The sequence below is a fragment of the Apodemus sylvaticus genome, chromosome 1 (genome assembly GCF_947179515.1).
Source record: "Apodemus sylvaticus chromosome 1, mApoSyl1.1, whole genome shotgun sequence".
Lineage (NCBI taxonomy): Eukaryota > Metazoa > Chordata > Mammalia > Rodentia > Muridae > Apodemus > Apodemus sylvaticus.
Genome location: NC_067472.1, coordinates 141796431 through 141822675, shown reverse-complemented (window position 1 = coordinate 141822675; position 26245 = coordinate 141796431). Strand labels below are relative to the sequence as shown.

Sequence of the window (26245 nt, the reverse complement as noted above, 5' to 3'; positions counted from 1 at the left end):
AGAAAATGCCCCACAGCTGGATCTCATGAAGGCACTTCCCCAACTGAAACTCCTTTCTCTGTGATAACTCCGGCCTGTGTCATGTTGACACACAAAACCAGACAATACAGCCTTGAACTCCTGTTAAGGAAGAGAGAGGAAGGGATGGAGTGGATACAAGGCAAAACCCACCGATTTTGATAAATAAAAGAACATGAGGCTACAAGATCGACAGATCTAGAGACACGCCAAAAGCCTCCACTGGGGCTGCTCAGGAAATCACTTGTTCCCTAGCCCTTATCTCCAGTGCATAACAACTGCTGCAGGATTTGAGACAAAAGCCATGACGTCTTGGACTGACGTCTTGGACCAACATAACTTTGGGTTGGGCATACCTCTCAAGTCCTATTCCCACTGCAATGGTATATAGATCCCCCAAACTCGTTCCAAATGGGTCTTCCTTATTGTCCTTGTTCAATTGGGATCCAGCAGGTATGGGTGTCTGGCCTCTCCAAGGACTTTGTTGCTATAAAAGAGTGACATTTTACTAAAGGAACGTTGTGATAGGCATGACTCTCTGGGCTGCATCCCTGGGCAGATTCTGCATCTGTCCCTCTGGACGAGAACAGACATGAAGCCAAGCACTATGGAGCTAGCACTGGCCTTGTGGCCCTGACAAGGAGCAAGCAGGCTTGCATCCTGTTTGTGCTTAAGCTTTCTCCCAGTCTGCTGTTGTGGGGAGAAGGGAAAGCATCCAAAGGGTTCACAGCACCATCCTGGGATATAAACTAGATCGCAAAAGCTCCACCTTGTTGCTTCTCCCCAAAGGATGCTGATATTGGCAAGGACCAGGCACCTCTGTGGTTTGTGACCTGTGTGCTCAGGAGTAAGGTCTTTAGCCTGAACCCAGCAGAGTCAACCTCCAGAAACAGAAGGAGGTAGACTGCTAGAGTCAGGTCAGGGCACAGCACAGGTCAGCCAGCCATGAAAACCAAGCAAGCATGCAAATGCAAAATGGTCAATAAGATAAACCTTGAGCAGGCTGTGCCCATGCGTAGTGTGGGGACTTGTTTCCCAGGATAATGTACTAAAGCCACAGTACATTTACTTTTTTAAACACATTCAAAAATTACCTGTATGTATAATGGGATCCATAGAATTTCACCCAAATAATAGAGCATGTCTGTCATTGTGTGACCGAGGATTTGGAAGCTCATGGGCACTACAGGAAATGCCAAGAATAGAGTTTCTGGAGTTGGACTACAAACTGGATGTAGGACCTGGCCATCCAGTTCATCTCTTTGAGCCTGTTCTTTATTTGTAACACTGGTTCCTTTTGGGGTAGGTTGCAAGGATACATAAGACGATACAATGTAAGGCACCTTGGACATAAAAGGGTTCAGAATGTGGGCATGGCAGCATGCACCTGTAATCCGTGCACTGCTGCACCAAGGGAGGAAGATTATGAATTTGAGGCTAGCCTGAGCTACACAGTACAGGTTATGCCTTGAGCTAAAGGAAGAGAGAGACCCTGTTTCAACCTTGATGCGCTCCCACCCACCAAAAAATGTGACCAGAAAAAAATTTCCTTCATTTCCAAATCGTATGTCAAAGGTTTTGTCACTTAGCTTGGAAATGGCAAAGCTTAGATTTAAGACCACACTGAGGGATGACCTTCAAACACATACTCTTTGCATTGATGGGTTTAAAATAGTTCCCAGGGCTCACTGAACATCAGTTCATGGGATTAAAATAGATAACAGGGCACACACCTCTGCCCCTACTGCATGCAGTTAAGAAAGGCCATTAGAAATCTACTTTATTTGTCAGCTGCTTAGAGTGCAGCCAGGGAGATGGGTATTTCAGATACAGGAGGTTTAATGCAGGGGATTGCTTATGTGAGCATCAGAAGACTAAGAAAGAAAACTACCATACTTTGCCCAAGTATAGTGACTATAAGAAGTAAAGGTTTAAACATGTTACAGAATCTAAGGAATTAGAAGATCTGGGGGAGAGCTCAGATTGCCCAGCCTGTATAAGGCACTGGGTTCAATCCTCAGTACTCAAAATCATAAGTGATTTGGGGGATAGGCCCTATAGCATTAGTGCCTAGGTAGGCTCTGCACAATGGGTCCTCAAACTAGAGGACAGGACTTGGAAACCTCTCTGAGGAGAGGAGATTCTGGCTGGTGGTCTCTCAGACATGGACTAAGAATACTAGATACTAGAGCCTTCATCACGGAAGCTGGACAGTCAGAGGAAGGAATGCCACTGTCAGGGGTCGGTGGCCTTATAAAAGTAGCCACAGAAGAACCCTCACCTTTTCTACCATCAGAGAACCCAGCAAAAAAGCTTTTGTCTGGGAACCAGAAAACTGGTCCTAACCAGACACAGTCTGTCTACACCAGGCTCTGAGCATCCAAGAATTAGAAATCCGTGTCCATGTGCATCTGGGGGTCCATTCACTACCTAGTACAACAAACACACCAACAGCAAATGTATCGTGGAAGGTGGGTGCCTAAGGGGGCGTCTCTCCTATGGTAGCCATGGTGCAGGGTTTATATATTAATTTCCTGGTGATTATTCCTTTTATTTTTACCCATGACACACTTTGCCCATTGTCCCAAGTGTTGGTCACTTAACGGAGACTTTTTGAAGGATTTTTTTGGGGACAAAGTCCTGATCTGGCGCCTAGGCCTTTTTAGCTTCCGAAGTACCTTTTACAGAGTCCTGGCTCCTCCCAGCACCCTCCCTTCTCCCCCCCACCCAACTCTCCTAAACTTCTCCAGCCTCTGAGTTTCCCTTCCCTTCCCCCAGCTTCTGATTTCTATAAAAACCTAGCCATTCCAGCCACGTGCTCTCTGGGTTTCTCCTTTGATCTTCTTCGTCCTCTTGAACAAAGCTCTTGGTTCCTAGTCCCTCTCTTGCCCCTCTCTCCTCTCTTATCTCCCACACCTCCCCCATGGGCTGGGCTGTCTGCTGACCAAGTTCAGTCTGGACCCTAGCAGATGCCTCTGCCTGTTCTCTTCCTCATATCTACAATAAAAACTTCACCTCAACCACACCTTGGAATGGTCCTGCCTTAGTTTCATTCACGTGGTAGTCAGCTGATTGCTCCTCCTCCTCCTAGGAATTTGGTGGGAAGATGGCGAGAGGGCAGCTACTCTAAGAAAGTGCCCTTGCCTGCTGGCCTCTGCATTTCCAGCTGGAGTAGTGTCCTCACCAAGAGCCGCATTTTAGGACAGTTGTTCCGCTCCTGGGAGGGGACTCTCACCTGAGCTCTGTCTGTACCACACAGCTTCCCTTCCTGTCTACCTATTGTAGGACCATGTACAATAGAAAATGCACTCTTATCTGGAGGCCCTTGATTTTTCTCACTACCAAAGATGACTTGGGGAACTTTTTTTAGAAAGAAGGCACTGCAACAAGTCTATTTGGGAGTTGGCAAACAGCCAAATTCCATCTTAGAGCAAGAACTTGGCCTGTGCCCACAGCATTTTGCCAAAGCCCTCTTTATCAAGGTATGATTGACATCCAAAATGCTGCATGCATTTACTGTATATAACTGAGTGGTCGCTCCTCTCAGTTTTAACTCGAGGAGATATTTTATTGGGAAATTCCAGTTATTGTGGCTTAGGAAGTCAGGAGAGTCCCAGTTTAGTCAGAAAACAAAGCCATCTGTGACAAGACAGCTTCAGGAAGTACAGGGTTAATCTTGGGGACATTAGAGAAGGGGGGAACAGGGGGGTTGTTACTGTTGGTGGTGCTCTGTGGATGAGAGCATTTGCTGTGACAGTCACTGTTGCAAATCTTGAGTCCTCACACAACAGCCAGGTGCACCGTCAGCATGCAGCTGTAACCCAAGGAAGAGACAGGTGGATCCTAGGAGGTGGCTGGCCAGGCAGTGATGTAGAAATAGCAACCTTCGTGCTCAGCGAGAGACCCTGTCTCAAAAAATTAAATGGAGCCAGGTGATAGTGTCACTGGGCCTTTAGTCCCAGCACCTAGCAGGCAAATCTCTGAGTTCGAGGCCAGCCTGGTCTCCAGGATAGCCAGGGCTACACAGAAAAACCCTGTCTCAAAAAATAAGGTGGAGAGTGACAGAGTAAGACAGCCAGTGCCCTTCTCTGACCTCCACATGTACGCACACACCTGCATACACAGCCTAAAGCCAAAAAGAAACAAACCAATAAAAAACCCAAAAGAAGTTAGCAGAGCTGCTAACCAAGCACAAGATAATCACTAAAATGAAATATTCAGAGGATGAAAACAGAGCCAAGCAAGGCAAAAATCTGATGTTGGATGGAAAACTCGGAAGATTATAAGACAAAGATGAGGAACGTTCCCGAAAAGTAGACCAAGAAGACAGAGATTGAACACTGGATAGAACCGTTTTAAAACGTGTATCAGGGCTGGTGATTCATGGCTTTCCTCCCAGCCACTCTGGAGGTGGAGGCAGAAGAATCCTCACCAGTTAGAAGACAGCTACATGATAAATTGTAGACCAGACCTGGGCGAAAGTATGAGCCATGCCTCAAAAAATAAGAGCAAAAATTAAAACAAGAGTGACCGATTTAAGAAGGTCAATATTGGTGTTGTCAAGGTGCCTCAGCAGGTTAAAGCAATGCAAGCCTAATGACCTCAACTAGATCCATGAACCTATGGAAGGCTGGTCCAACGGCACACGTCTGTGGCCCTGGTTCTGCAGGAGACATCTCTAGGAGCCAATGGCCCACATAGCCTAGAACCGAGAGAGAGCCATACAGCAGGCAACTTGGGGGATGGCTTCGTGGGTAACAGCATGCATTGTGCAAGCATGCAGCCCAGAGTTTGAATCCTCAGGACTCATGTGAAAGTTGGGTAGTTTGAGAGGCTGTAATTGCAGTGCTCTTATGAGGAGATGTGGGCTGAAGACTATCAAGAGAATCTGGAGGCTCAAGGGCCAGCTAAACTGGAGAATGCAGCAGAAAAATAGCAGAGATCCTGTCTCAAACAAGGCAGAAACAAAGACAAACATCTCAGGTGGGTCTCTGATTCCATATGCATGCACATGTCTGACTGCATTCATGTACATGAAATCACACAGAGACACTCACATGCACACGCACATGCATGCCCCCATTCACGCATGCACACAAGCAGAAAACAAAGAGAGAACATCAGAAAGGAAAGAGAACCCACAGGCCTCGACTTCTGGTTAAGTTGTGAAGTGTCCCCAAGACCATCAGTTCCACCGTGCTTAGCATGCAAGCTAAGCTAGAAAACCGTAGCTTTAAAAGCTCATTAGATGGGCTGGGGAGATAGTTCACAGTTCACTTTATGTGAAAGCCCAAAGACTCAAGTTCAACTCTTACAACTGTGGAAGAGGAGAACCAAGTTTGAAATGTGGTTCATTTCAGCAACAGAAAGATTTGTGTCAGAGCAGGCAATCAAGAGTCAGATCCAGGTAAAATAAGTAACAAATCTGAAGATGACAGTCAAGCTAACGGAGAAAGAAAAAGTTTCCATCCCCCTGCCTCTCTCTTTCTCTCTTTTGCTTTTACTCTTTCCATCTCTGTCTCCTTTTTTCTTTCTTTTGTCTTAGTCTTCCTTATTTTTTGAGGTTTCAGGAACTGGATAACTCTATGGGGGGAAAGACCTTCAACTATGACTTTTTCCAGGCAAAAACTAATTGGAAACGGACTATAGACCAAAACGTAAAGGCCAATAAATAGTAAAGCTCCAATGAAATGTAGGAAATAGGCTTGAACTTGTTCCACTGCTGGTGGGACCACAAAATATTATGGCTGCTTTGGACGACAGTTTGGCAGCTTCTTGTAAAATAAAACATGCTCTTATCATGTAGTCCAGCTATTATACTCCTCAGGGCATTCACAGAAGTTGAAGCACATATCCACGTAAAAAGGAGCACGTGGCTATTTATAGCAGCCTTCTTCCTAACCACCAAACCTTGGAAGCAACCCAGACGTCTCTCAATAGGCAGATGGATACATAAACAGTGGAGTTCCTCAATAATAGGTATCTTTCTGCACCATGAAGAGATGAGCTCTCAGGCCCAATGACCTAGAGGGACTTTGAACATGTGTTGTAAGTATAAGAAGCCAATCTCCAAAGGCTATATTCTATGCAATTCTGACCTTAGGATGGTGGCTGCCAGGTTGTGAGGCGTGCAGAGTGTGCAGCAGGAACAAAGTGTCTTGAGGACAGCAAGACTCCTCAGCCTGACACTGAACAGTGGCGACATGCTTGACCCCATGTATCTGTCCCAAGCGTAGATAAGGAGAATGTCCCGCTCAAAGGATGCATCACACACCAAATAGCAATGGCTTGCTAGTGTGTGCTCGCGTGTTGTAACAAACGTACTTGCTACAAACGTACTTGCTTTTGTGTGCAGGATGTTTATAGTGGGTGGAGGGGTGTGTGCGCACATGCATGTGTGTGCGTGTGTGCGTGTGCGTGTGTGCATGCGCGCGTGTGTGTGTGTGTGTGTGTATGTGTGTGCATGTGTGTGTGTGTGTGTGTGAAAGGATACTCGAGAATCTACTTTCTTCTCAGTTTTGCTCTAATTTGAACTTCTTAAGAAATACAGTCTACTGAAATACAAAAAAAAAAAAAAAAAGTTCTAAACCCCTTTTAGGATTGACCAATATATTGAAGAGAATAAACAAGGAGAAGGAAACCGCGCATTGCTGCCCAAGTCCAGGTAGGCGTGCCTCTTGGTAGAGAAAGAGATTCAGACTCCAGGGAGCATGGAGTGCTGTTTCTAACAGAGCACACACTGGGTTTTGTTTGTTTTATCTAAGTGTGGTACACAGATGTGTTTGTGTATGTGCACGTGTGTGAAGGTATCTTCTTCCTCAGTTGTTCCTCAGCTTAATTTTAAGAACAAGATCTGTCACTGACCTTGGAACCTTGATCTCACTGTCTCAGCCTGACTGGCTGGCTAGCAAGCAAAGCCCTTTGACTCCACCCCTGCCCCGCCCTGCCCCGCCCCTGCCCTGCCCAGCCCCACCCGCCCCGCCCCTGCCTCATAGTGCAATTACAGACACACCATGACAGCTTTTTACATGAGTGCTGCAGATCCTCCTCTTGCAGGTTGAGCACTTAACAAACTAAACCCTCATCCCAGCCCCTCACTTTACTATTTTTTCATGATAAATATTATACATCTTGACTTGATATGTCAATTATACCTTTTAATTTTATTATTTTTAAAGTGCTTATATCCTCTTTGTGCTCTTATGCTTTATGTGCTCTTACAAATTTTAAAGATTAAAGTAGACAAGCCTGAGGGAGCCAAGAGTTTACAGTCAGGAAAAATCTAAGCTCTGACACCCAGTATCTGAGGCCTGGGCAGATTCACACCAGCCACGGGAACTCATCTCTGGCCCGACAAATCAGGCATCAGTAAAGTCAAGCAAATAGCGTGGCTGAACAGAAGCTGCTTGGGGTTTGGGGTTCTGGCACGTGGGAAATGACGACAGGAAAGATGAGTTCCTCATACATTCAGGGTGACAAGAGGCGTGCGACTGTGGCTGGACGGCAGTTCTGGTGACCTCCTGATCCTATTGTGTGAACTGTGATGACCATCTCATTTGGTTTAGTCACTAAAATCTAGAGAAATTCAGTGAGTCAAATTAACTATTAGGCATCCCCAAGCAAAGCTACTAAGTGGGGGTCACTCTGCTTGGAGAACTCAGGAGGATGTCTGGCCCTGGGATCCCCTCAGAGGGAGAGGCAGCTGCAGCACACACTATTTCTGTTCTGCAATAGGCATGCATGCATGAACAGTCCAGACCTGGGATAAAAGTGTGTGTGTGTGTGTGTGTGTGTGTCCACAGAAGAATCAACTCAAGAAGGAGAGGACAAGAGGAAGGAGCTCAGTCAGTGGGCACAGGAGAGGTGACAGGCATAAGTGAGCTCTGTAGGAGCCATAGGCCCCAACCCAATGCATCCTAGCTCCCCCAGCCCTCCTGTGTCCTTCATTGTCTTAGCCTCTTTCCTTCCACAATTGCAATGTGCCTGAGACTCTGTCCACATGGAAACTCTGGGAAGAGCCTGTTGGCCCATGTGCCTGGACCCTTGCTTTGGGAACTGTTTTGCACCCATCATTATTTCTATACCTAAAGGGTTGAGACCTTTAGATGCCGCTGGAATCACCCCAGAACCAGCCAAGTTCAAGTCCTGTTCAGCCCCCTCATGACTCCTCACTTCCACTAGGAGACCCCCAACGGTCCAGCTCCTAGCCCCACAAAGGAAAGGCCTTGTGGTGAGGCCCAGATGGGTGCACTTGTGCTGAGGGAGGTGTGGGTGTTTGTGCAGAAGGGGCTCAACCACCTCAGTTGTGCCTGGGGGTGGACCCCAGCAGAATGTTTGGAGCACTTATCCCAAGGCTCAGGCCACAGGGAAGGTCATTGGGAACACTGACACTGTACACTTGAGATACTGCACACTGGTCTGGGTCTCTGAGGACGGAGCCTAGCTTCCAGCCCTGCCTTTAGGATGCATCTGTAGTCTAGCCAAAGCACCACACAGCACCTGGGGCTTGTCCTGGCCCAGTTCTCACCCAGGTGTTCTGTCTGCAAGGGTCCCTGGGAGAGACACAGAGGTCAAGGAGGACCATGGAATCAAGCTGGAGGAAAACGAAAGAGAGTCGACGTGAGGGGCTTCCCCACTTCTGTCCTTGCCAAGCTTCCTTCTGGGGGCTCCAGGGAAGGAGAATTTGATAGCCATGTAACTTCACCCTCAGATCGCCCCGAGTAGTCGGGCTCACAGCCAAGCCCTCTGGGAGGGAAACTGCCAGCAATCTCTTCAAAATCCATTTGTCTTCTCTTCTTGTGCCCCCCTTCTTGACCCGCTTCTATGCCCCCACCTCTGGCACCCTGTCCCCCAGGACCTTAGCTGGACAGATCTGGTTTCATCCCTCTCTGCCAGGTCCAGCCACAGAACCATACCAAAGCTCCCCTTTGTCCTTTCTCTTCTCTCTTAACCCCTCGCCTTCTGCTCTGTAAGAGAGGATGCTGATCTGGTACGGATTTGGTACCCACTGCTCCAGCAACCTGCCACCTTTATACTATTGCTTTGAACTTTAATAGCACACAAGTATTGGGTCAATTTTGTATCTCATCATTTGAATTTTCAAGTTTAACGCTGGATTCAAAACTGTTTTATAAGGATATAAAACTGCACACGTGTCAAGTTCACGACTGGTTACAGCACACGTGAGCGCCCCTCAAACTATCACCGCAATGGACATTTCTTAACACCCCCAAAGGTCCCCCCTGCCCTTCAGCATCTTTCCTCTGTGTACCAACGCTATCAAATTGGTTTGCATTCTCTGGAATTTTATATAAATAAAACCATACACAATATGCCTTTTTTTTGTTAGTGCGACTCTCTTCACTTAATAATCATTTTGAGATTGATTTATATTGTGGGAGGAATTAACATCATCCCTCTTTGTGAGCAACTAGAGTAACCCGTTGGCTATGGTCTTTCTACACTCTGTTCGTCTGTTCAACTATTATTGATTGACAACTGGAATGTCTCCAGTTTGGGATTCTTACAATAACACTGCATGCCATCAATCCCTCACAATTCTTTGTGTGGGTATACAAGTTTGTACAGAAGTGGGGAATAATAGTGTAGGTGTGTGCTTACTTTTTAAAGAAACTCTCAAGGGCTGTGGCTATAGCTCAGTTGATAGAGTACCTGCCTATTATACTAGAAGTCCTGGGTTTGGTCCAGCACACATCAAGGAGAAGCATGGGTTCACCTGTAAATCCAGCACACAGGAAGTAGAGGTAGGAGCATCAGAATCCAAGGTCATCTTCAGCCACCCAGCAGGCTCAATGCTGAGACTGATATGCCAGACTGATATGCATGAGACCTGGTCTCAAAAGAGAATGAATAAGCAAGTAGTCAAAATAGTCAAAATGCTATCTAAAGCGGCTGTACTATTTCACACTCTTACCAGTTGTGCCTGTAAATTCTGGTTCTATGACTCCCTCCAGTACTTGGTTGGTGTGCTGTTTGTAACCCTTTCTAATAGGCATACAATAGTCATTTCATTGTGGTTCATTTGCATATGACCAAAGGCAAACATCTTTGACCGTCTTTATAAATCTTATTTTCCATTTGTTTGTCTTCTTTGGTGAGAAGTCTATTTAAGTCTTGCTCCTTTTTTAAGAATCGGGTTGTATTTCCTTGCATATGGTATTTTATTGTGATGAAGTTTTTGTAGCTGAGAAGTCACCATTTTAACATCTTAAGTGTACGACTCATAGCATCAAATGCATTAGCAAAGTTGCACAGCCAGTGCCATGATCATCTCCAAACCCTACCATCATCCTACACGGACACTCTATGCCTATTAAGTAACACTCGCCTCCCTCCAGCTTCTGGCAATCTCTGCCCTATACATTGAACCATATGGTAACTTTATATTTAATTTTTTGAGACATTTCTCAATACTTCAAAAGAGATGGCAGAGTGTTACTTTCCCACTATGAATGGTCAGATTGCATCTCTTCATTTCCTCACTAACAAGGCTATTTGCTCCTTGCAGGGGTCGAACATTAAACAAACAGGATGTAACAAACAGCCTCCCTCTGCTTACTTGAGCTCAGAGGAGCTCTGATATTAGCAACTAAGTGTCTTTGATAGCCACAGTCTTGTTACAGAGAGCTAGCTGGTCACAGCTTCGCGGTTCAGTTGTCTTTCAAAGCATCCTCCTTAGTGGAGGAACACTTTGAGCGGTGTACATAAAAGAGGAGAGATACTGCTGAGCTGCCGATGGTCTGGCAAATGTTTATTAGTGTTCCAACGAATCAGCAACGCCTGGGGTGCTGGGTGCAGACGTACACATTAGCAAGGTGGGGTTATTTAAACAACGGAGGCCTAGCATGTCCCGTTGCTTTCTCGCTAACAGAGGACTGTTTAACATCTGGCCCCCTAATCACTGTTGCTGTTTTTAATCCAACCTCCATGAGCTCACCAAACTGAAACTGCTCCAGACAAGAAAGAACGAGAAACAGTGAAGTGAGAGGGACGTGGGTTCGATGCTTGCTCGGCACATTTGGACAGCTGGAGTGTTGTCTGGGTACTCAGCAGAAAAGACTGCCCACATAAGGGTTTAAGCCATAGAAAGTCTATTAGCAAGCCGGCGGTTACATGGGATGTTTGGGATCTCAGTGTAGTCCTGAGCCTTCTTCAGGGTGAACTTTTAAGCACAAAAACCATGTCCTGGATTGACATACTGTTAACAAGAACAGCTGGGGGGGGGGGGTGGTGGTGGCTGAAGAGATGGCTCAGTGGATAAGAGCACGGACTGCTCTTCTGGAGGTCCTGAGTTCAAATCCCAGCAACCACATGGTGGCTCACAACCATCCGCAATGAGATAGGATGCCCTCTTCTGGTGTGTCTGAAGACAGCTACAGTGTACTTACATATAATAAACAAACAAACAAACAAACAAATAAATCTTTAAAAACAAAACAAGGACAGTTGGCCAGAGGCAAAACTACAGAAACCAAAGAGCAAGGTTAGTCCATTTAGAGACGTTCCTATAACTATGAATGTTATAGGCCTTTGGTTGGTTTTAGAAGGTGGTGCTGTCTATGGGCTGAGTTTTACAGCCTGACTCTATCATGGAGTCAGTTGTGCTAAATGTCTGGGGCCCTGTTGCAGGAGGAGTCTTAAACATCTGATTTAATCAATCACTTTTCTTCCTTTATTCATACATTCAGTAAATCTAACAAAGTGCTTATGGTATGTCAGGTATCTCAAAAGCCCTTGTTTTTATTTTCAAGAATAGTCCAAATGACTAGAAGTGTACCCTCCAAGGGGAGACAGTATAGCTTGGCCCCTTGATTTACAGAGAAGAAACTGAACAACTCTCAGGAGAAAAACATTCTCGGGCTGTCACTACTGTTAGCTGCTGAGTGACCATGCACTGATGGGGCTAAACTTTCTTCTTTTCTTCCTGTTTCCCATGAAATGGTTGAGGCCACAGTCAAGTTCTCTTGGTCGAGTGAGGCAAAGCCCTACTCATAGCCACCAACAGAGCCTGACTCCTGCTGCCTGGTCACCTGAGGGTGCCAACCTGTGAGTGACAGCCACTGGATCAGAGACTAACTAGGTCAGCAGCACATCCTGTGACAAGCGTTTGTAGAGAGCTACAGACAACTCACCAGAGCAGGGGCACCAGACTCAGGGAAACTCACCAGCGTTTGCCTTGCCTCTGGAGGCTTTCTGGTAATATAGCCCTGTGATGAAGTCTGGATCCTGTGATGAATGGGTGAGTGGGGGGGGCTGTGGTATTTCTGCTTTTCGTAAACAAGCAAGCAAACAGACAAAAAGGGAGAGATGGGGAGCCATCTGTGACTGCTGTGGTATGCTTGTGCGTGGTCGGTCCTGCTTTCTGTAAGACGATTTTAAAGAGGTCAATGGAATTACCTAAGGATATTGTCTGGTTGGATTTTGCTGGGGAAATGAACACTCATTGTGCTCCTCAAAGACAGACGGGGTTCTACCTCAGGCTCTGCCACGGAGCTCTCCAGTGTGCTATGACAGCTAATATATCTCCCCAAACATACCAGACCTAAAGTCAGGACCACAAATTCAAGGCCTGGCTCCGAGAGAAACTAGCTGTCCAATTTAAGCAAACTCCTTACGCTTTTTTTTTCTTTTTCTTTCTTTCTTTCTTTTTTTTTTTTGTTTTTGTTTGTTTGTTTGTTTTGAGACAGGGTTTCTCTGTGTAGCCCTGGCTGTCCTGGAAATCACTTTGTAGACCAGGCTGGCCTCGAACTCAGAAATCCGCCTGCCTCTGCCTCCCAAGTTCTGGGATTAAAGGCGTGCACCACCACCGCCCGGCCTCCTTACACTTTCTTTTCTCTAGGTTCCCAGTCTCCAGGAGAGTGCTAGCATGCTCTCACCTTTCTGGCTTCTGTGAAAGACTGCCAGAAGCTGTGGGGTGCGGACAAACACTGGAGATAGAGGAGTCAGGTAGGAGTTCACGTGTGCTAGAAACACCGCTCTGGGTCTTTCCAGCCCAAACAAATCAAAAATAGGAGTCACTTCAATAGAGATTTTTTTTTCTTGTACGGAACTGGTTGGTCTGGCCTATCTTCCTGGGAAGCTATAGTAGCCTCAGAGATGATCTCCCAACTGAGAACAAACTGAAGACCAGGTTGGTGTCCTCCTGGCAGCTCCAAGATCCTGCAGCCGAGTCGGCTCGCGCCTGCCACCTGGTGTCACAGCTTACCTACTGCCTAGAAAACACGTGTAAGAAAGTGCTTACAACCTAACTACGCACGTTGGTTTCGACCGGCCCTAACCAATACGGTCAGGGAAGGCGGGGCAGAGGAAAGCAAAAGCCCAATCACCGCCTACTTTCCAAGGAGAAGGTGGGGCTTAGTATTTACCATGTTGGGTTTGTCCGCAGCGCTAATTACTTTTTCCAAAGGCTGCAGGGCTTCACTCCGGCTGGCGTCGCCGCCTCGCTTCCCTTGCTCTGCCGCTACAGGTCTTGGGGGCTGCTGGTCCCGAGTACCATGTGTGACGGCACCCTGCTGCCCCCTCTCGTCCTGTCCTTGCTGCTGCTGCTGGTGTGGGGGTTGGACCCAAGCACAGGTAGCGTTCCTAGCTCTCGCGGCCACTTTCCCGGTGCCTTTCCGAAACATCCTGGCTCCCGGATGCATGGGTGGACCGCTGACAGCATCCCCAGAGGAGACAAGCGAGCGAAGGCCACGGCTGGAGAACTGGTCTCCGGTTCCCCCTTAGCACGCCGATGGCGCGCTGTTCCCTGGCGTGATCGAGTGGCTTCGCCGGCTCAGAGAGGCCCGGCTCGGGGAGGGAAGGGAAGGGAGTGTGGGGTCAAGGCTGCACGATACCCACGGAGCCCGGCGAGCCCGCGCCGGAGCGGCCCGCAAGCCCTGGTGGCCAGGCCGGTGCTGACGCGTGTCCTCTCTCCCGGCAGCTGTCGGCGACGCGGCGGCCGACGTGGAGGTGGTGCTCCCGAGGCGGCTGCGCCCCGACGACGTGCACCTGCAGCTGCTGCCGGGAGCAGCGGGGCTCCGGCAGTGGCGGCGACCGCGAGCATCTCCAGGTGGCCCTCGAGCGGGGCAGGGAGAGCGCGCCCTGCTGCTGCACCTGCCGGCCTTTGGGCGCGACCTATACCTGCAACTGCGCCGCGATCTGCGCTTCCTGTCCCCAAGCTTCGAGGTGGAGGAGGCGGGTGTCTCGGGGCGCAGCGGACACCCTACCGAGCTGTGCTTCTACTCCGGACGAGTCCTGGGCCACCCGGGCTCCCTCGTCTCCCTCAGCGCCTGCGGCGCCGCCGGCGGCCTGGTATTGCCCGCGCCCCCTATGGGTCTGCCCTGCCCAGTCTGTTGCTTCTCCTGGGGTGGTCCCGCGGAGGGCTGGGCGGGAGAGAAGACCTACCTCCCCATCTTCTTCACTTGGCCTTTCAGACTGTGCCTTCCTAGCAGAGAGAACACAAGGGAAAGCCTGTCATTGTCCTGGCTTCTGTTGTGTGCTGTACCTGGCCGAGGTGGGGTTGCATTGAGAAATTAGCTATAGCTCACCTAGAGGAAAGAATACAAACCTGTCGGTTCCTGTTCCCCCAGCATCAGCACAGGTGTGTATGTTTTCTGCACGTTATGGAGAAGCACTAAAGTGTTCATTCCCTCTGTCCGGGAATGGGGTATTTATGTACCTCTTTTCTGTCCCTTGAGCCTGGGGACCCCAGGCAGGCCGTGGTTAATCTCACTTTTGTTAGCTGAAGGGTGAGACCAAGAAAGGAACTGTAGTCAGTATCTTTACTGTCTTACTCCACAGTAGGCATTTATCTGAATGCATCCTCAGTGAGAATTGTGGGGTGTTTACCTGTCCTGGGTGTAAGCCCTGCTCTTATGCCTTCTTTTCTCGAAGACCTTGCCCCGCTGTGTTTGAGACACCCGTGGCGAGTGCACGGAGGGGCACAGGAAATTTGGGGTGCTTTCGCTCTCTTTGCGCTCACACTTGAGCATTGGACTATTTGATACCCAGCCAAATTTTCTCTGCTTCTCCAGGGTACCCCCAAGGGGAGCACGTGGCTGGCAGATGGTTTGCCCCTGGAGAGCCTGGCATCACTTCGCAGGCAGTGTCTACGTTGTTCCCCTATGCAGTTCCCACAGCATAACTCTGGGACAGTGGTTTCCGATATTGCCCCTTCGCTTCCCTTATATCACCACCTACACAACTGGTAGCAAAGTGTGAAAGCCCAAGACTCCAAGATTCTACTTGACACATCTGCTTTCTTGGTACTGAGTCAGTGTTGGGGCAACCTGTGAATATAATTTCCGGGGAGCAGCCTCATTTTCCGGAATTTTTAAAGGTCTCGATTTAGGGTACAGTTTACTTTTGTTTAACTGGGAGACATTGGCAACCTTGGCAAAAGAAGGCAGGGGCACAGATTGTGGTGGGGCCTGGTAGGTGTTAGCGTGGAACGGGGGCGAAGGGTGTGGGCTGTGGGCGAGGAGGCTTAAGTGGAGCGAGAAAGGCTCAGATCACTGTAGGGCTCGGGTCAGCGCTGTATCATGTTCTGGGAGGGACTCAAAGGCCCACATCATTTCTCCTGTTTTTTTGCCAAAGTGTTTCGAGTCTAGGTCACATCCCCGTACGGTACATAGAAACATCTGAATCCCATTTGCTGCGGTTTCGTGAGTTTCTGGAGAGGTCAGAGTTTATACTTCTTGGTGTAAAGTTTCCAGCGAGGAGCTATCTGTGAAGGAGCCCAGGCTGGAAATCTGGAGAACATTGATGTAAAGTCCTCCCAGAGTGGGTGCTGAGCCTCCCTCCTCTCCTGCCTTCTGAGCCAAGTTCGCAGGAAGACTGCACTGCCCTTTGGCGCCATGAGAGGGCGCTATGCTTTAGAGAAAGGAACCCGGCCAAGATTCTTGAGTTTTCACCCCAGCCGGTTGCGGGTGGAATTCTAAGTCTTTAGATTTTTCAATTCCAGTTTGAGGAAACACTGCTGTTGTTTAGTCTGCCCTATTCATCCTGTTCGTGCAAACTGCACATTGGACACTCTTCCTCGAGTACACGTAGGCAGAGGCCGAGAGCCGGAGGGAAGAGACATGACTGAGAACTGGTCTCTTAGCATCAAGGTGATCAAGGGACACAGAGGAAAAGAAAGTCCCTGACCGTAAGCTACCTGAGATTGCTCTGCACCTCATCTTTGGCTTGGTTGTCCACCCAAGGTGGTAAAGTTGTGCTAGGTCCCTTGACTAGGGCAGAAGCTCTCTGAAGTGTGCGGTGGTGTGTGTATGTGTGTTTGCCAGGATAGCCTCAGCTACAATACCTGGGTAGGGGGTGTGGTCCAGAAGACAGCTTGGGTGGCTGTTGGGTGGGGGAGGGGTATTCCAAAAGCCCTCTTCTATTGAAAGACTCATGTTGAGCAGGGGTTGTCAGGCTTTTCCCAGAAAGGAGCAGAAAGTGGATAATTTACACTTTTTGAGCCATCTAATCTCAGTTGCCCTTTTTGTGTGACAACACCTACAGGCGGCATAGAAATGTATGGGTGTGGCTACGCTCCTCCTCCTCTATCCTGGATGCTGGCTAATATTTTGGTCCTTCGTATGTTTTGCCACAGTTAATGTCTACAAGTGGCTGTGTCTCCACAGGGGGCAGGACCAGTGTGTGCTCTGTCTTCCTGGCATTTGTGCTGTCTTGTGCTCAGAGATGCTGGGAGTCTGTTTAAAGGGAGCTACACTACCAGCACAGAGCACTGCTAAATTGTTTATAGGGCACAGAGTATAACTCAGTCCCTTCCCCCAAGCTGGCGGCAGGCAGAGGCGTGGGCCTGTGGCACTTCCCCTTCGCTGCCTTATCAGGGAGAGCAATGCCAGCTGCACTTTTTGGATCTTCAAAGACCCCAGGCCTGAGGATTGATTGTTTTCTGTTTCTGCTGCTTAGTTTTATTTACATTTCACGGAGTCTTTAGATGTAGCGTAGTTTTGGAAGGATTCCTGTAACCATGGAATCGGAAAGCAATGAGCTGTAGGCTGGTGGAGAAGGTGTCCCTCCTAATAAATTTACCCAAGCCTCCTGTGACTAGCACTGGGTGGTGGAGGACCAACAGAATTCCAAATTGAACTTCATGGGTAGGCGGGGCGGGAAGCTTCATTAGCCAGCTGTCTGTGGTTGGTCCGTTGCGGCAAAGGTTCTTCATGGCTTATTTGAAGTGAGTGGGTGAAATGACTGTTTTAGGAATGGGGAAGGGAGGCTGTGGGCTGCCGTTGGGTCCGATGGACTGAGCAGTGGCTCCTCTTGAAGCTCTGTGATCTGATTCTGTTCACTCCATTGTGGCTAAGGATGTGGCCTGCAGAGGTAGACTATGTGAGCTGTAGGGACTGTGACTGTATGTGAGCTGGAGAGGCTGTGACTGTATGTGAGCTGTAGGGGCTGTGACTGTATGTGAGCTGTAGGGGCTGTGACTGTATGTGAGCTGTAGGGGCTGTGACTGTATGTGAGCTGTAGGGGCTGTGACTGTATGTGAGCTGGAGAGGACACCAAATCATTCTGGCTGTGGAATATTAAGTAGCCAGGCCCATTTCCAAGGCCATCCCAGAAGGACCATAGAGGGTCCCTAGGTATGCCTCTTCTGAAGTCACCGCTGTGCTCCGCACAGCATGGCTTCTCCATCATGTAAATTAGACACCAAGGCAGTTATCTTGGTGACAATTTTTGCTCTGGTTGGTCAGCAAAGACAGCACCATTTTTGTGACCCACCATGGGCATGGGTAGGGGTGTGCCTTTTACGATCACTTGTAGGGTTCTTGCAGTTCTCTTGGAGCCTTTGGAGAGTGTGCGCTTTGGTTTTTAGGGGAGGAAATGTGTGGAGATAGGAAAGGATAGGGACAGAGGCTTCCTAGCCAGTGAGTTCTCCAGCAGCAGCTGAGGTTACGAGAGGCTGGCCGTGTTGTTCTAAGGAGGGAAGCTGGCAGTCACATGGCCCTTGGAATCAGGAGACAGGGTTGAGATGCTGGCCTTGCACTTTACAAGATAGCATTATCCAGCTGTCTGTGGTTGGTCCGTTATTAAATTGCCCAGTTTTCTAAGGCAAACTTTCTTTGTCAAGTACAGCTGGGTAGGACTTAGTCTGGGCAAAATTCTTAGAGAGTGTGGTGACTACTCAGAAGGGATCAGATAGACCAAATGGCATCATTATCATCGTGTGAGTTATCACTGTGTTGACACAGGTACAATTAATTCATATCACTGAAGAACTGGTCACGTAAAGCATGAGTGTGCCGGGAAATGCAGAGCACGTTCTTAGGTCTTTGAAGAAGGGCAAAAGACTGCTGTGAAGGTTGAAGCTGAAGATGGAAGAATTAAAGAGAATCTGACCAGGAAATTCCCAGGGCCCTGGCCTCCTCTTGGGAGAGCATTTACACAGCCTTGGTGTGAGCTCTTCTCCTCTGACCTCTCTTCCCCTCCATGTTCTCTGTACTTCTAATTGTCCAGCTCAGGAGCTTCCCCACCTGCAGCTTTCCAGAACTTTCTAGATCCTCTTAGGATGGCAGGCTCTGACTCCATTCTGAGCATGTCTCAGGGGGGCTCAGGTTTCTCTTTGGAATTCTGCCAGGTGGCATCGTTTTTCTAGAGAGAAAAACTCAAGGTGGGATGACTCAGTCTTCTTAAACCGACTGCATTCTCATGTGCGCAAACCTGTGTGCCTGTTCATGTGTGTGTTTATGTCTGTGTGTGTCTGTGTCTGTATGCGTGTGTGTATGTATGTGTGTGTGTGTGTGTGTGTGTGTGCGCGTGCGCATGCTGAGATTACATGCCCTCCTCTTTATACAGGTTCTGAGAATCAAACTCAGGTCTTCATGCTTGCAAGATTATCTCTCTACTAAGCTAGCTCCCTAGCCCCGGACTCCATTCTTGAAGCATATTCCCCAAATGCTGCATGGCAGCAATGGCCTGACCTTAGCTGTAGATGACAGGAAATGCCTCTGCAATCTTTGTATCTGAAACAATTACCGTCACTGGCCGCTCGGTCTTTCTTGGGGGATATACTTTTCTGCTCAGGAATGCAAATGCACAGATAAAAAAAAAACACAAAACAGAACAAAACCCAAGCTTCCTGGTCATTTGAGACTGTGATCTTGAGAGAGTCTTTCACTCTTTTGAAGCTCTCCTCACTTGAAGCCATTCAAAGGATAAATGACACTGGCCTTACCCTGCTGTTGATGGACTAGAATAAGATCGATCTGTAAAATCTTTCAGTGAGAGCCTGGCATATTAAGGCATTAAAACCAGGTTTCTCTGTTAGCCCTATGTGTTATTTCCAGTTATATATCAACTGGTCAGCATAGCTGATCGAATAAATCACCTTTCCACTCCTGGCATGTGCAGAATGCTTGGGATGAGCCCTGCAGAGCCTCAGAGGTAAATGTGACACAGTCCTGTCTGAGAAGATGGTCCCTGTGTGTGTAGAAGGAAGGCTCACTGCAGCCTTTGGGAAAGAGGAGTCTGAGGAGCAAGAGCAGATTCTGGAAGATGGCTGCTGGAGCAGGCAGGGCAGAGCCTCAGTCAAAAGAGGGTTGGAGCTGAAGGGAGTTGATCTCATATTCCAGGACAGAAGAGTTATAGCCAAGCTACCTAGGCCGGGTCCTCCCAAGATGAGTGACCTGTGAGTTGGTAGTGGGGTAGGATAGAGTGGGCTGTTTCGGGGATGATGGGAGATGAACTGAATGGATGTTAGGATGTGATGGTTCACCAGATGCCAATCTGTAGCATGTGAAACTTCCCATGAACAGTTGTCCTCAGCTCTGAGCTAAGCAGAGACCCTGCTGGGCTGATTGAACTGACCGCTGAGCCCTACCCAGGGGCCATTTGTGGGTGCTCCTGCTGCTGTTGTTGGCCCAGGCTTACACTTGGGCCAAATGGTGACAGAGGACTGTGTAACAGTCATCTGGGGCATCCCAGTGAGAACATAGTGGGGGGACTAGAGGAGGACCCGTGGGATGACCTGCTCAGACCTTTGATGGGGGAGATGACCATAGGAAGGATGACAGCCTCACAAGGGAGTCTTCACAGAGAGCTTACAGTCCTTTTCAGCTATCTGACTGCAGTAAAGGGAAGGTCCCATGAGGACGGGACACTGGCAGCTGAAGTACAGCTGACCTGTCCCATCTCTCCTGTGCTGCTGCCCCAGTGGAGGGAAAGCTGTATATGGGATCCCCTCCCCCAAAAAAGATGCTCTGAAAAAAAATCCTTTCACTAAAGTAACGGTTTTGATTATGGGTGTGAAGGGTTTCCCACCAGACGGGCATCTCTAGTTCTAAAACCTTGCATCTGAGCTGGCCGCTCCATGATTCCCACACACTACATGGGAAGAATAACTGGTTTTGAAAATGCTGGGGACTGAAGCCGGCTTTGGCCTCCCACAGGCCGAGTGCTTTCAGAAGAACCCAGCCTTTCCTTAGAGCTGAGGGCCAATTATTACTTTACGGTAGGCGTGTTCAGCCCTTGAGCCCCTGCACTGCCCACCTCTCCCCTTCACACTCTCTGAGAAATCCGAGTGAGGAAAGTCAAGTTTTTACCTCCAAGTAGAGGTGGGGGGAGCATATCGGGGGAGGGAGAGAAACTGGGCTCTCCTGAGGGTCACACAGTGCCACTCAGAGACAGTCTCATTTAGGCAGTAACATCTGTGAGTTGGTCTTGGCAAAGGTTCTAATAAAATGGAAACCTTGAACTCCTCTCAGAGCTGGAGGTGTGGTCTCACACTGCATGTTGGGAAGGAATCGGGGTTGTAGATTCTCTGGGGAGCTGATCTCCTATCGGGAAGCTAACTACCTTATTTGGCTTGAAGAAGACGATCCCCAGTCACAGATAAGCTGCAGTGTTGTTCTGAGGATAGTGTTCTCAAACTGCCCACCAGACCAACACTATCCGTCACTGTTGGGGGACTTGCTAGAAGGTCACATTGTTGAACCTAACCCAAGGTTCCCAGGTGATTCTGCTACATAGGGCTTGAACCCCTGGGTCAGTTGGGTGTATATGAGCACATGCTTTGGGGGGGGGGTCAAAGGTCAACCTGGGCTATCCTTAGGTACTATATACCTTGCTTTTTTACGAGACCTGGTCCCTCTCTGGCCCACAACACATCAAGTAGGGGCTACACTGACTGGCTGTGAGCCCTGGGGACCCTCCTGTCTCTGCCTCCTCTCCAGTGTTGGGATTATAAGCATGTGTACCATGCCTGGCTTTCGTGCTTCTGTGCATTTTACCTACCATGGCTTCTGTGCATTTTACCTACCATGGCTTTAGAAATGGAAGAAGGTTAGGATGACTATGTATAAGATTGGCCTCCTAAGGTGGGTCTGCCCAGTCTGAACCTGTGCTGGGCGAGGCAGACCTGAGGCTCAGGAGAAGGGATGCCGCAAGGATCACTGCTCAGAGTGGAGCATTTCCCCTTTGGCCGCTTCAGCTTCTTGTGGGAGGTTTGCCTTGTTTTGCTGCCCACATATAAGGAAGGACAGTCAGAGAAGGCATCCCAGGCAGGGAGGGCCAGCTGCTTCAATGCAGTCAGCATTACTTCCAGGGAAAGTCCTCTGCACCACCCCCCCCATTAATATTTACACTATTAAAATGACAAATTAACCTGGGTGTGTTGGTGTACATTTTTAATCCCAGCACTCTGGAGATTTCTGTGAGTTCTAGGCCAGCCAGGGAGATCCTGTCTCAAAAAGAGAAAAAAAAAAAAGACAAATTAAAAATACTAGTTTTTAAGTTTTTCATTTGATTCATAAATCTTATTAGGTAGCAAGTATTTACACTCACTGTTAAGAGGATTATGATTTATCTTTAGGCTCATTTACAAATGTGATTTTTCACTTTAAGTATTTAGTGTTGTCTTAGAAATTTAACATTCAATTTCTTTTAGCTATCTGAAATCAAGGTTTTCACTAGACTTTGAGATTATATAAGCCATTCATTCTTCTAAGTCTGACAACCCTGCCTTATAAATACAGGAAGGTCTGAGGTCTCTTTACCCACCCTGATACTGTTTCTAAAATGACCACTTAAAAATTAGAACACAAAATCAAATCCATCAGACACTCTCTTGGTTTCTCTTAATGCTCCAAGTTTGGGGTGGAAATTTGTAAGGTCATCTTCCAACTCCTGGTAATTAATACTACATATGGGACTAGTTACTTCCTCTTGGTGTTTCCTTTTAAATATCCTCAAAGATGGACAAGATATATTTCCCTATTAGTGGTATAGTGTTCTGACCCAGTAGTTTGAAAGGCACTTCCACAGTGGATCGCCATACCCACTCTGCACTTTGGAGACAGATTCTCATTTATCCCATGCTAGGCTCAAACTCTTGATTCTCCTGCCTCAGTCTCTCATGAGCTGAGATTGTGAGATGTACCACCACACCTAGCTCAAAAAGACCACTGAGAGTTATTTACCGTGTAGGCTGTTTTGTCTGCATGTACGTCTACGCACCCCATGTACATAGTATTCAAGGAGGCCATAAAAGAGGGTTAGATCCCCTGGAATGGGAAGTAACAGACAGTTGTGAGCCGCCACATGGGTGCTGGGAGCCAAACCTAGGACCTCTACAAGACCAACTGCTCATGACCCCTTAGCCAAGGCAAGCCACCTCTCCAGCACCTCAAATAGACTCGTAAGAGGGTGCTTTTTAGGGCTTCAAATATAGCTCAGTTTTACTTGACTAGCATGTCACTGTTCATGCAAGGCCTAGGTTCAACCACAGTGTCATCCCCCACCCCCTGTATGTGTGTGTGTGTGTGTGTGTGTGTGCGCGCGCTTTTCTGAAAGTAGGCTTGGAAACTAGATACTGGTGATGATGGCATTCCACAGCAGTTTCAACCCCACTGTGCTGGTTTCATGTCAAGTGGACACAAGCTAGAGTCATTTGGGAAGAGGAACTCTCAACTGAGAAAATGTTCCTTGAGATTGACCCTGTAGGCAAGCCTGTAGGGCATTTTCTTAATTAGTGATTGGAGGCGGACCCTGCCCATTGTGGGTGGTACCACCCCTCAGCTTGGGTTCTATAAGAAAGCAGGCTGAGCAAGCTAGGAAGCAGGGCTCCTGCGTGGTCTCCCCGGCAGTTCCTACCCCGACTTCTTTAGCAGATCCTGTGTTCTGCAAGGTGAAGTAAACCCTTTCCTACCAAGTTGGTTTGGGTCATGGCGTTTTATCCCGGCAATAGAAACTTTATGTAAGACACCCACCCATCCGAACCTCCCAACATAACTACTAAGTGAGATATTCTTAAGTCAGATGCAGAGCACCATGGGGTTCAGTTGCAGACAGAAGCATAAACCCGGACATGGTGAACCAAAGCACAGCCAATGTTCTGCCGGGCCACGAGCATGCGCGAACAGGATGACCGATGTGTCTTGTCTTTTTCTCTGGGCAGGTTGGCCTCATCCAGCTCGAGCAGGAGCAGGTGTTCATCCAGCCTCTCAACAACTCAGGGGGCTCATTCAGCGGAAGAGAGCATCTGATCAGACGCAAATGGTCCTCCGGCCCCAGCCCGTCTCCGGAGGTGGAGGGACCCAGGCAGCGCTGCAAAGTAGTGACAGGTGAGTCTAGACAGCAGAGGGGTTGGAACGGAGCACCCGCACAGCTGGCATTCCATGGGCCACATGGGCTGAGGTCATAAGTGAGGACTTGCCTTCTTTACACAATCAAGTGTCACAGGATGGCAGAGCCATAATTCTAAGAAGGATTTTATTAGTCGATGTTCTTCCTGCCGGAATATCTGAACATCTAGCTCTATGGGCTTAGATTAAGATGACTACAATGTTGCCAGGTGGTAGAATCTTTAGGACCACAGCTGCATGTATCATCTGTTGTTAATAGAAACAGTGTTACTGGCATCTGAGAATATTTTGGAAGCTGCACTATTGTCCCCAAAGCCACATTCTTTTGGCGTATGTTAGTGTTAACATTTCATGCGTAACTGCCCTTTGAGAAATTTTATTTCTGCAAGGAATGCAGGATCGCCTTGGAATAGAGCCTTGGTTTTCTGTTCTGTTTTTCCACGTCAGGGTTTCTCTGTGTAGCCCTGGCTGGCCTGGAACCTGGTTTGTAGACCAGGCTAGCCTTGAATTCAGAAATTCATCTGCCTCTTACTCTTGAGTGCTGGGATCAAAGGTGTGCACCATTATGCCTGGCTTCAGAGCCTGAGTTTTAAGCATCAGGAGCAAGTAGATACCAAGCACCAGTTTGGCAGCCTGGCTGGGATACAATGTTCCCCAGTCTGATGAGACCCCTTCTGGGTGTCCCTGCTTTTTTATATGCTGGTCCCCAGCCTTGGAATTAAGAGGGTTATAATGAGAGCAACTCTCATGGTTGCTTGGGCAACCTGTGAACTCTGGGCCGGCAGCATCTACATCACCTGGAAACTTTTCAGTACATAACGTCCTCTGGCCTCATGTCAGACCGGCAGTGTCTAGAGGGCCACAGCTTGGTCCAGTCACAGGGGATTCAGATACATGATCTGGCATGAAAACTACCACTGAAAAAGTGCCATTTAGGGAATGGAGGAGATGACCTAGTCGGTAAAGTTCATGGCACACAATCATGAGGACCTAGAACCCACAGAAAGAGCAGGTATGGAGGGTCACATCTGTCATCCCAGCACTGGGGAGCAGAGACAGGTGATTCCTGGGCCTGGTTGGCCAGCTAGCCTTGCTGAATTGGTGAGCATCAGGTTCAGTGAATGTCTCCAAATGTAAGGGAGTGACTGAGCAAGTTGCCTGATGTTGCCCTCCAGCGTCCATAGATGTATGCACATGCACCATACACACACACATGCAGACACATTGAAAACATGCTTATACACACCCCACCCCCAGGATCATCTACTTAGCTCTTCTCTTATACCCTGAGCTAACTAGTCCGAGGTGTAACTTGCATGTCAAGGGTTTAAAAACATGACATGGGGCCTGGGTCCATTCTGCACCTCCATTTGAACAACTGTGGCATTTAAGCATATCTCCCGGTGCTGTATTACTAGCAGTATGTCTGAAAACATTCCCTGGTGAAGTTGGAGAACCTGCATCTTCAGGTAGTGTCTCTTCCTGGCTGGGTCTTGCTTTCACTGTTCAGAGTTTATCTTTCTATGGAGATGTCGTGTGGCTCTGTGGGGTGTTCTAGTTTTCTTGAAAATAAGTCAGGATTGCTTTGCCGTGTGGCTCAGCCACTGCCTGAGGCTTCTTGTTTGTTTTCCTTCTTAAGCTGTCTGCCTGTGGCAGGGACAGTTAGCCACAAGTGGATGCGTGGGTCCAAGGAGAGACTGTTGCCCCAATTACAGGGCTTTTCTTTTTATCTTTCTTTCTTTTGTTTTTTATTCTTCTTTCTCCTGTCCTGCTTACTCAGGGTTTTTTCTTAATTGCTGTCCACACCCTTAACACATGTTGGGAACACAGACCTCAGTGAAACATTAATAGGCGCTAAAATACCCTTTAATAGGATTCAGGGGTTTTTGACTCATGGGTATGAACTTTATTGGTCAGTTTCATTGGACCATTTATCTTCCCCACCCTCTGTTATCTGCTTTATAGTGAATAGCTATTAATTGCTTGTCAGTGTTTTCGTGCTGTCTGCAGCTGACCTGCACGCATGGGTTCAGAGGCTGTGACTCTGCTCTTTCTCAGTCCGGGTGGTGGGCTGGCATCACATGGAGAGTTTGTCCAACTGCCTCACATCTCCCTGCTTTAGCTGGTCTGGAGCATAACCTGGACCTCTGACCATGCAACAGTCCCCCAGGTACTTCTAAGGTTTGATGATGATAAATGCCACCCACCAGCAGGGCTGCTCAACCCTTTGATGTTGGGATAGGATGCCAACCTGTAAGCATGTTCGGAAGATCCAGACTTACTCTGTCACACACGTGGCCTGCAGGTTGGGTGATCCTGTAGAGAATACTACCCAATGGGAAAGCCCCATCTGTGGGCCATTGAGGGTGAATTTTCTCCGCTGAGGACCATCATCCAAGGGCCACACCGTGAAGTGAAGGGCAGATGCGTCTTGTTCGCCTCAGTCAACTGAGCACCCATCGGCTGCAGTCTGCGACTTGCAGCCCAGCGTGCCTGCCAGTGAGCTAATGGCATGTTTATCTGATGACCTGCTTCCATCCTCTTTGAGGGAGCAACAACTAGAATTGCTGAGCAATTGACAAACGGTGCCTGTGTTTGCATTTTTGTGCTCACAGCTAATTTTGGAACACATTCTG

General features: G+C 48.3%; 1 protein-coding gene across 1 annotated transcript in view; it reads left to right on the top strand.

Annotated features, from left to right (window-relative positions):
• The first annotated feature begins 13429 nt into the window (after positions 1 to 13429).
• Adamts17 (ADAM metallopeptidase with thrombospondin type 1 motif 17) overlaps positions 13430 to 26245 on the top strand; it is a 312892-nt gene continuing 300076 nt past the window's right edge. The window contains exons 1-3 of the mRNA XM_052161031.1: positions 13430 to 13611; positions 13958 to 14328; positions 23423 to 23588. Coding sequence (XP_052016991.1) covers positions 13533 to 13611; positions 13958 to 14328; positions 23423 to 23588 — 616 coding nt within the window. The 5' untranslated portion in view covers positions 13430 to 13532. The remainder of the gene's footprint in view (positions 13612 to 13957; positions 14329 to 23422; positions 23589 to 26245) is intronic.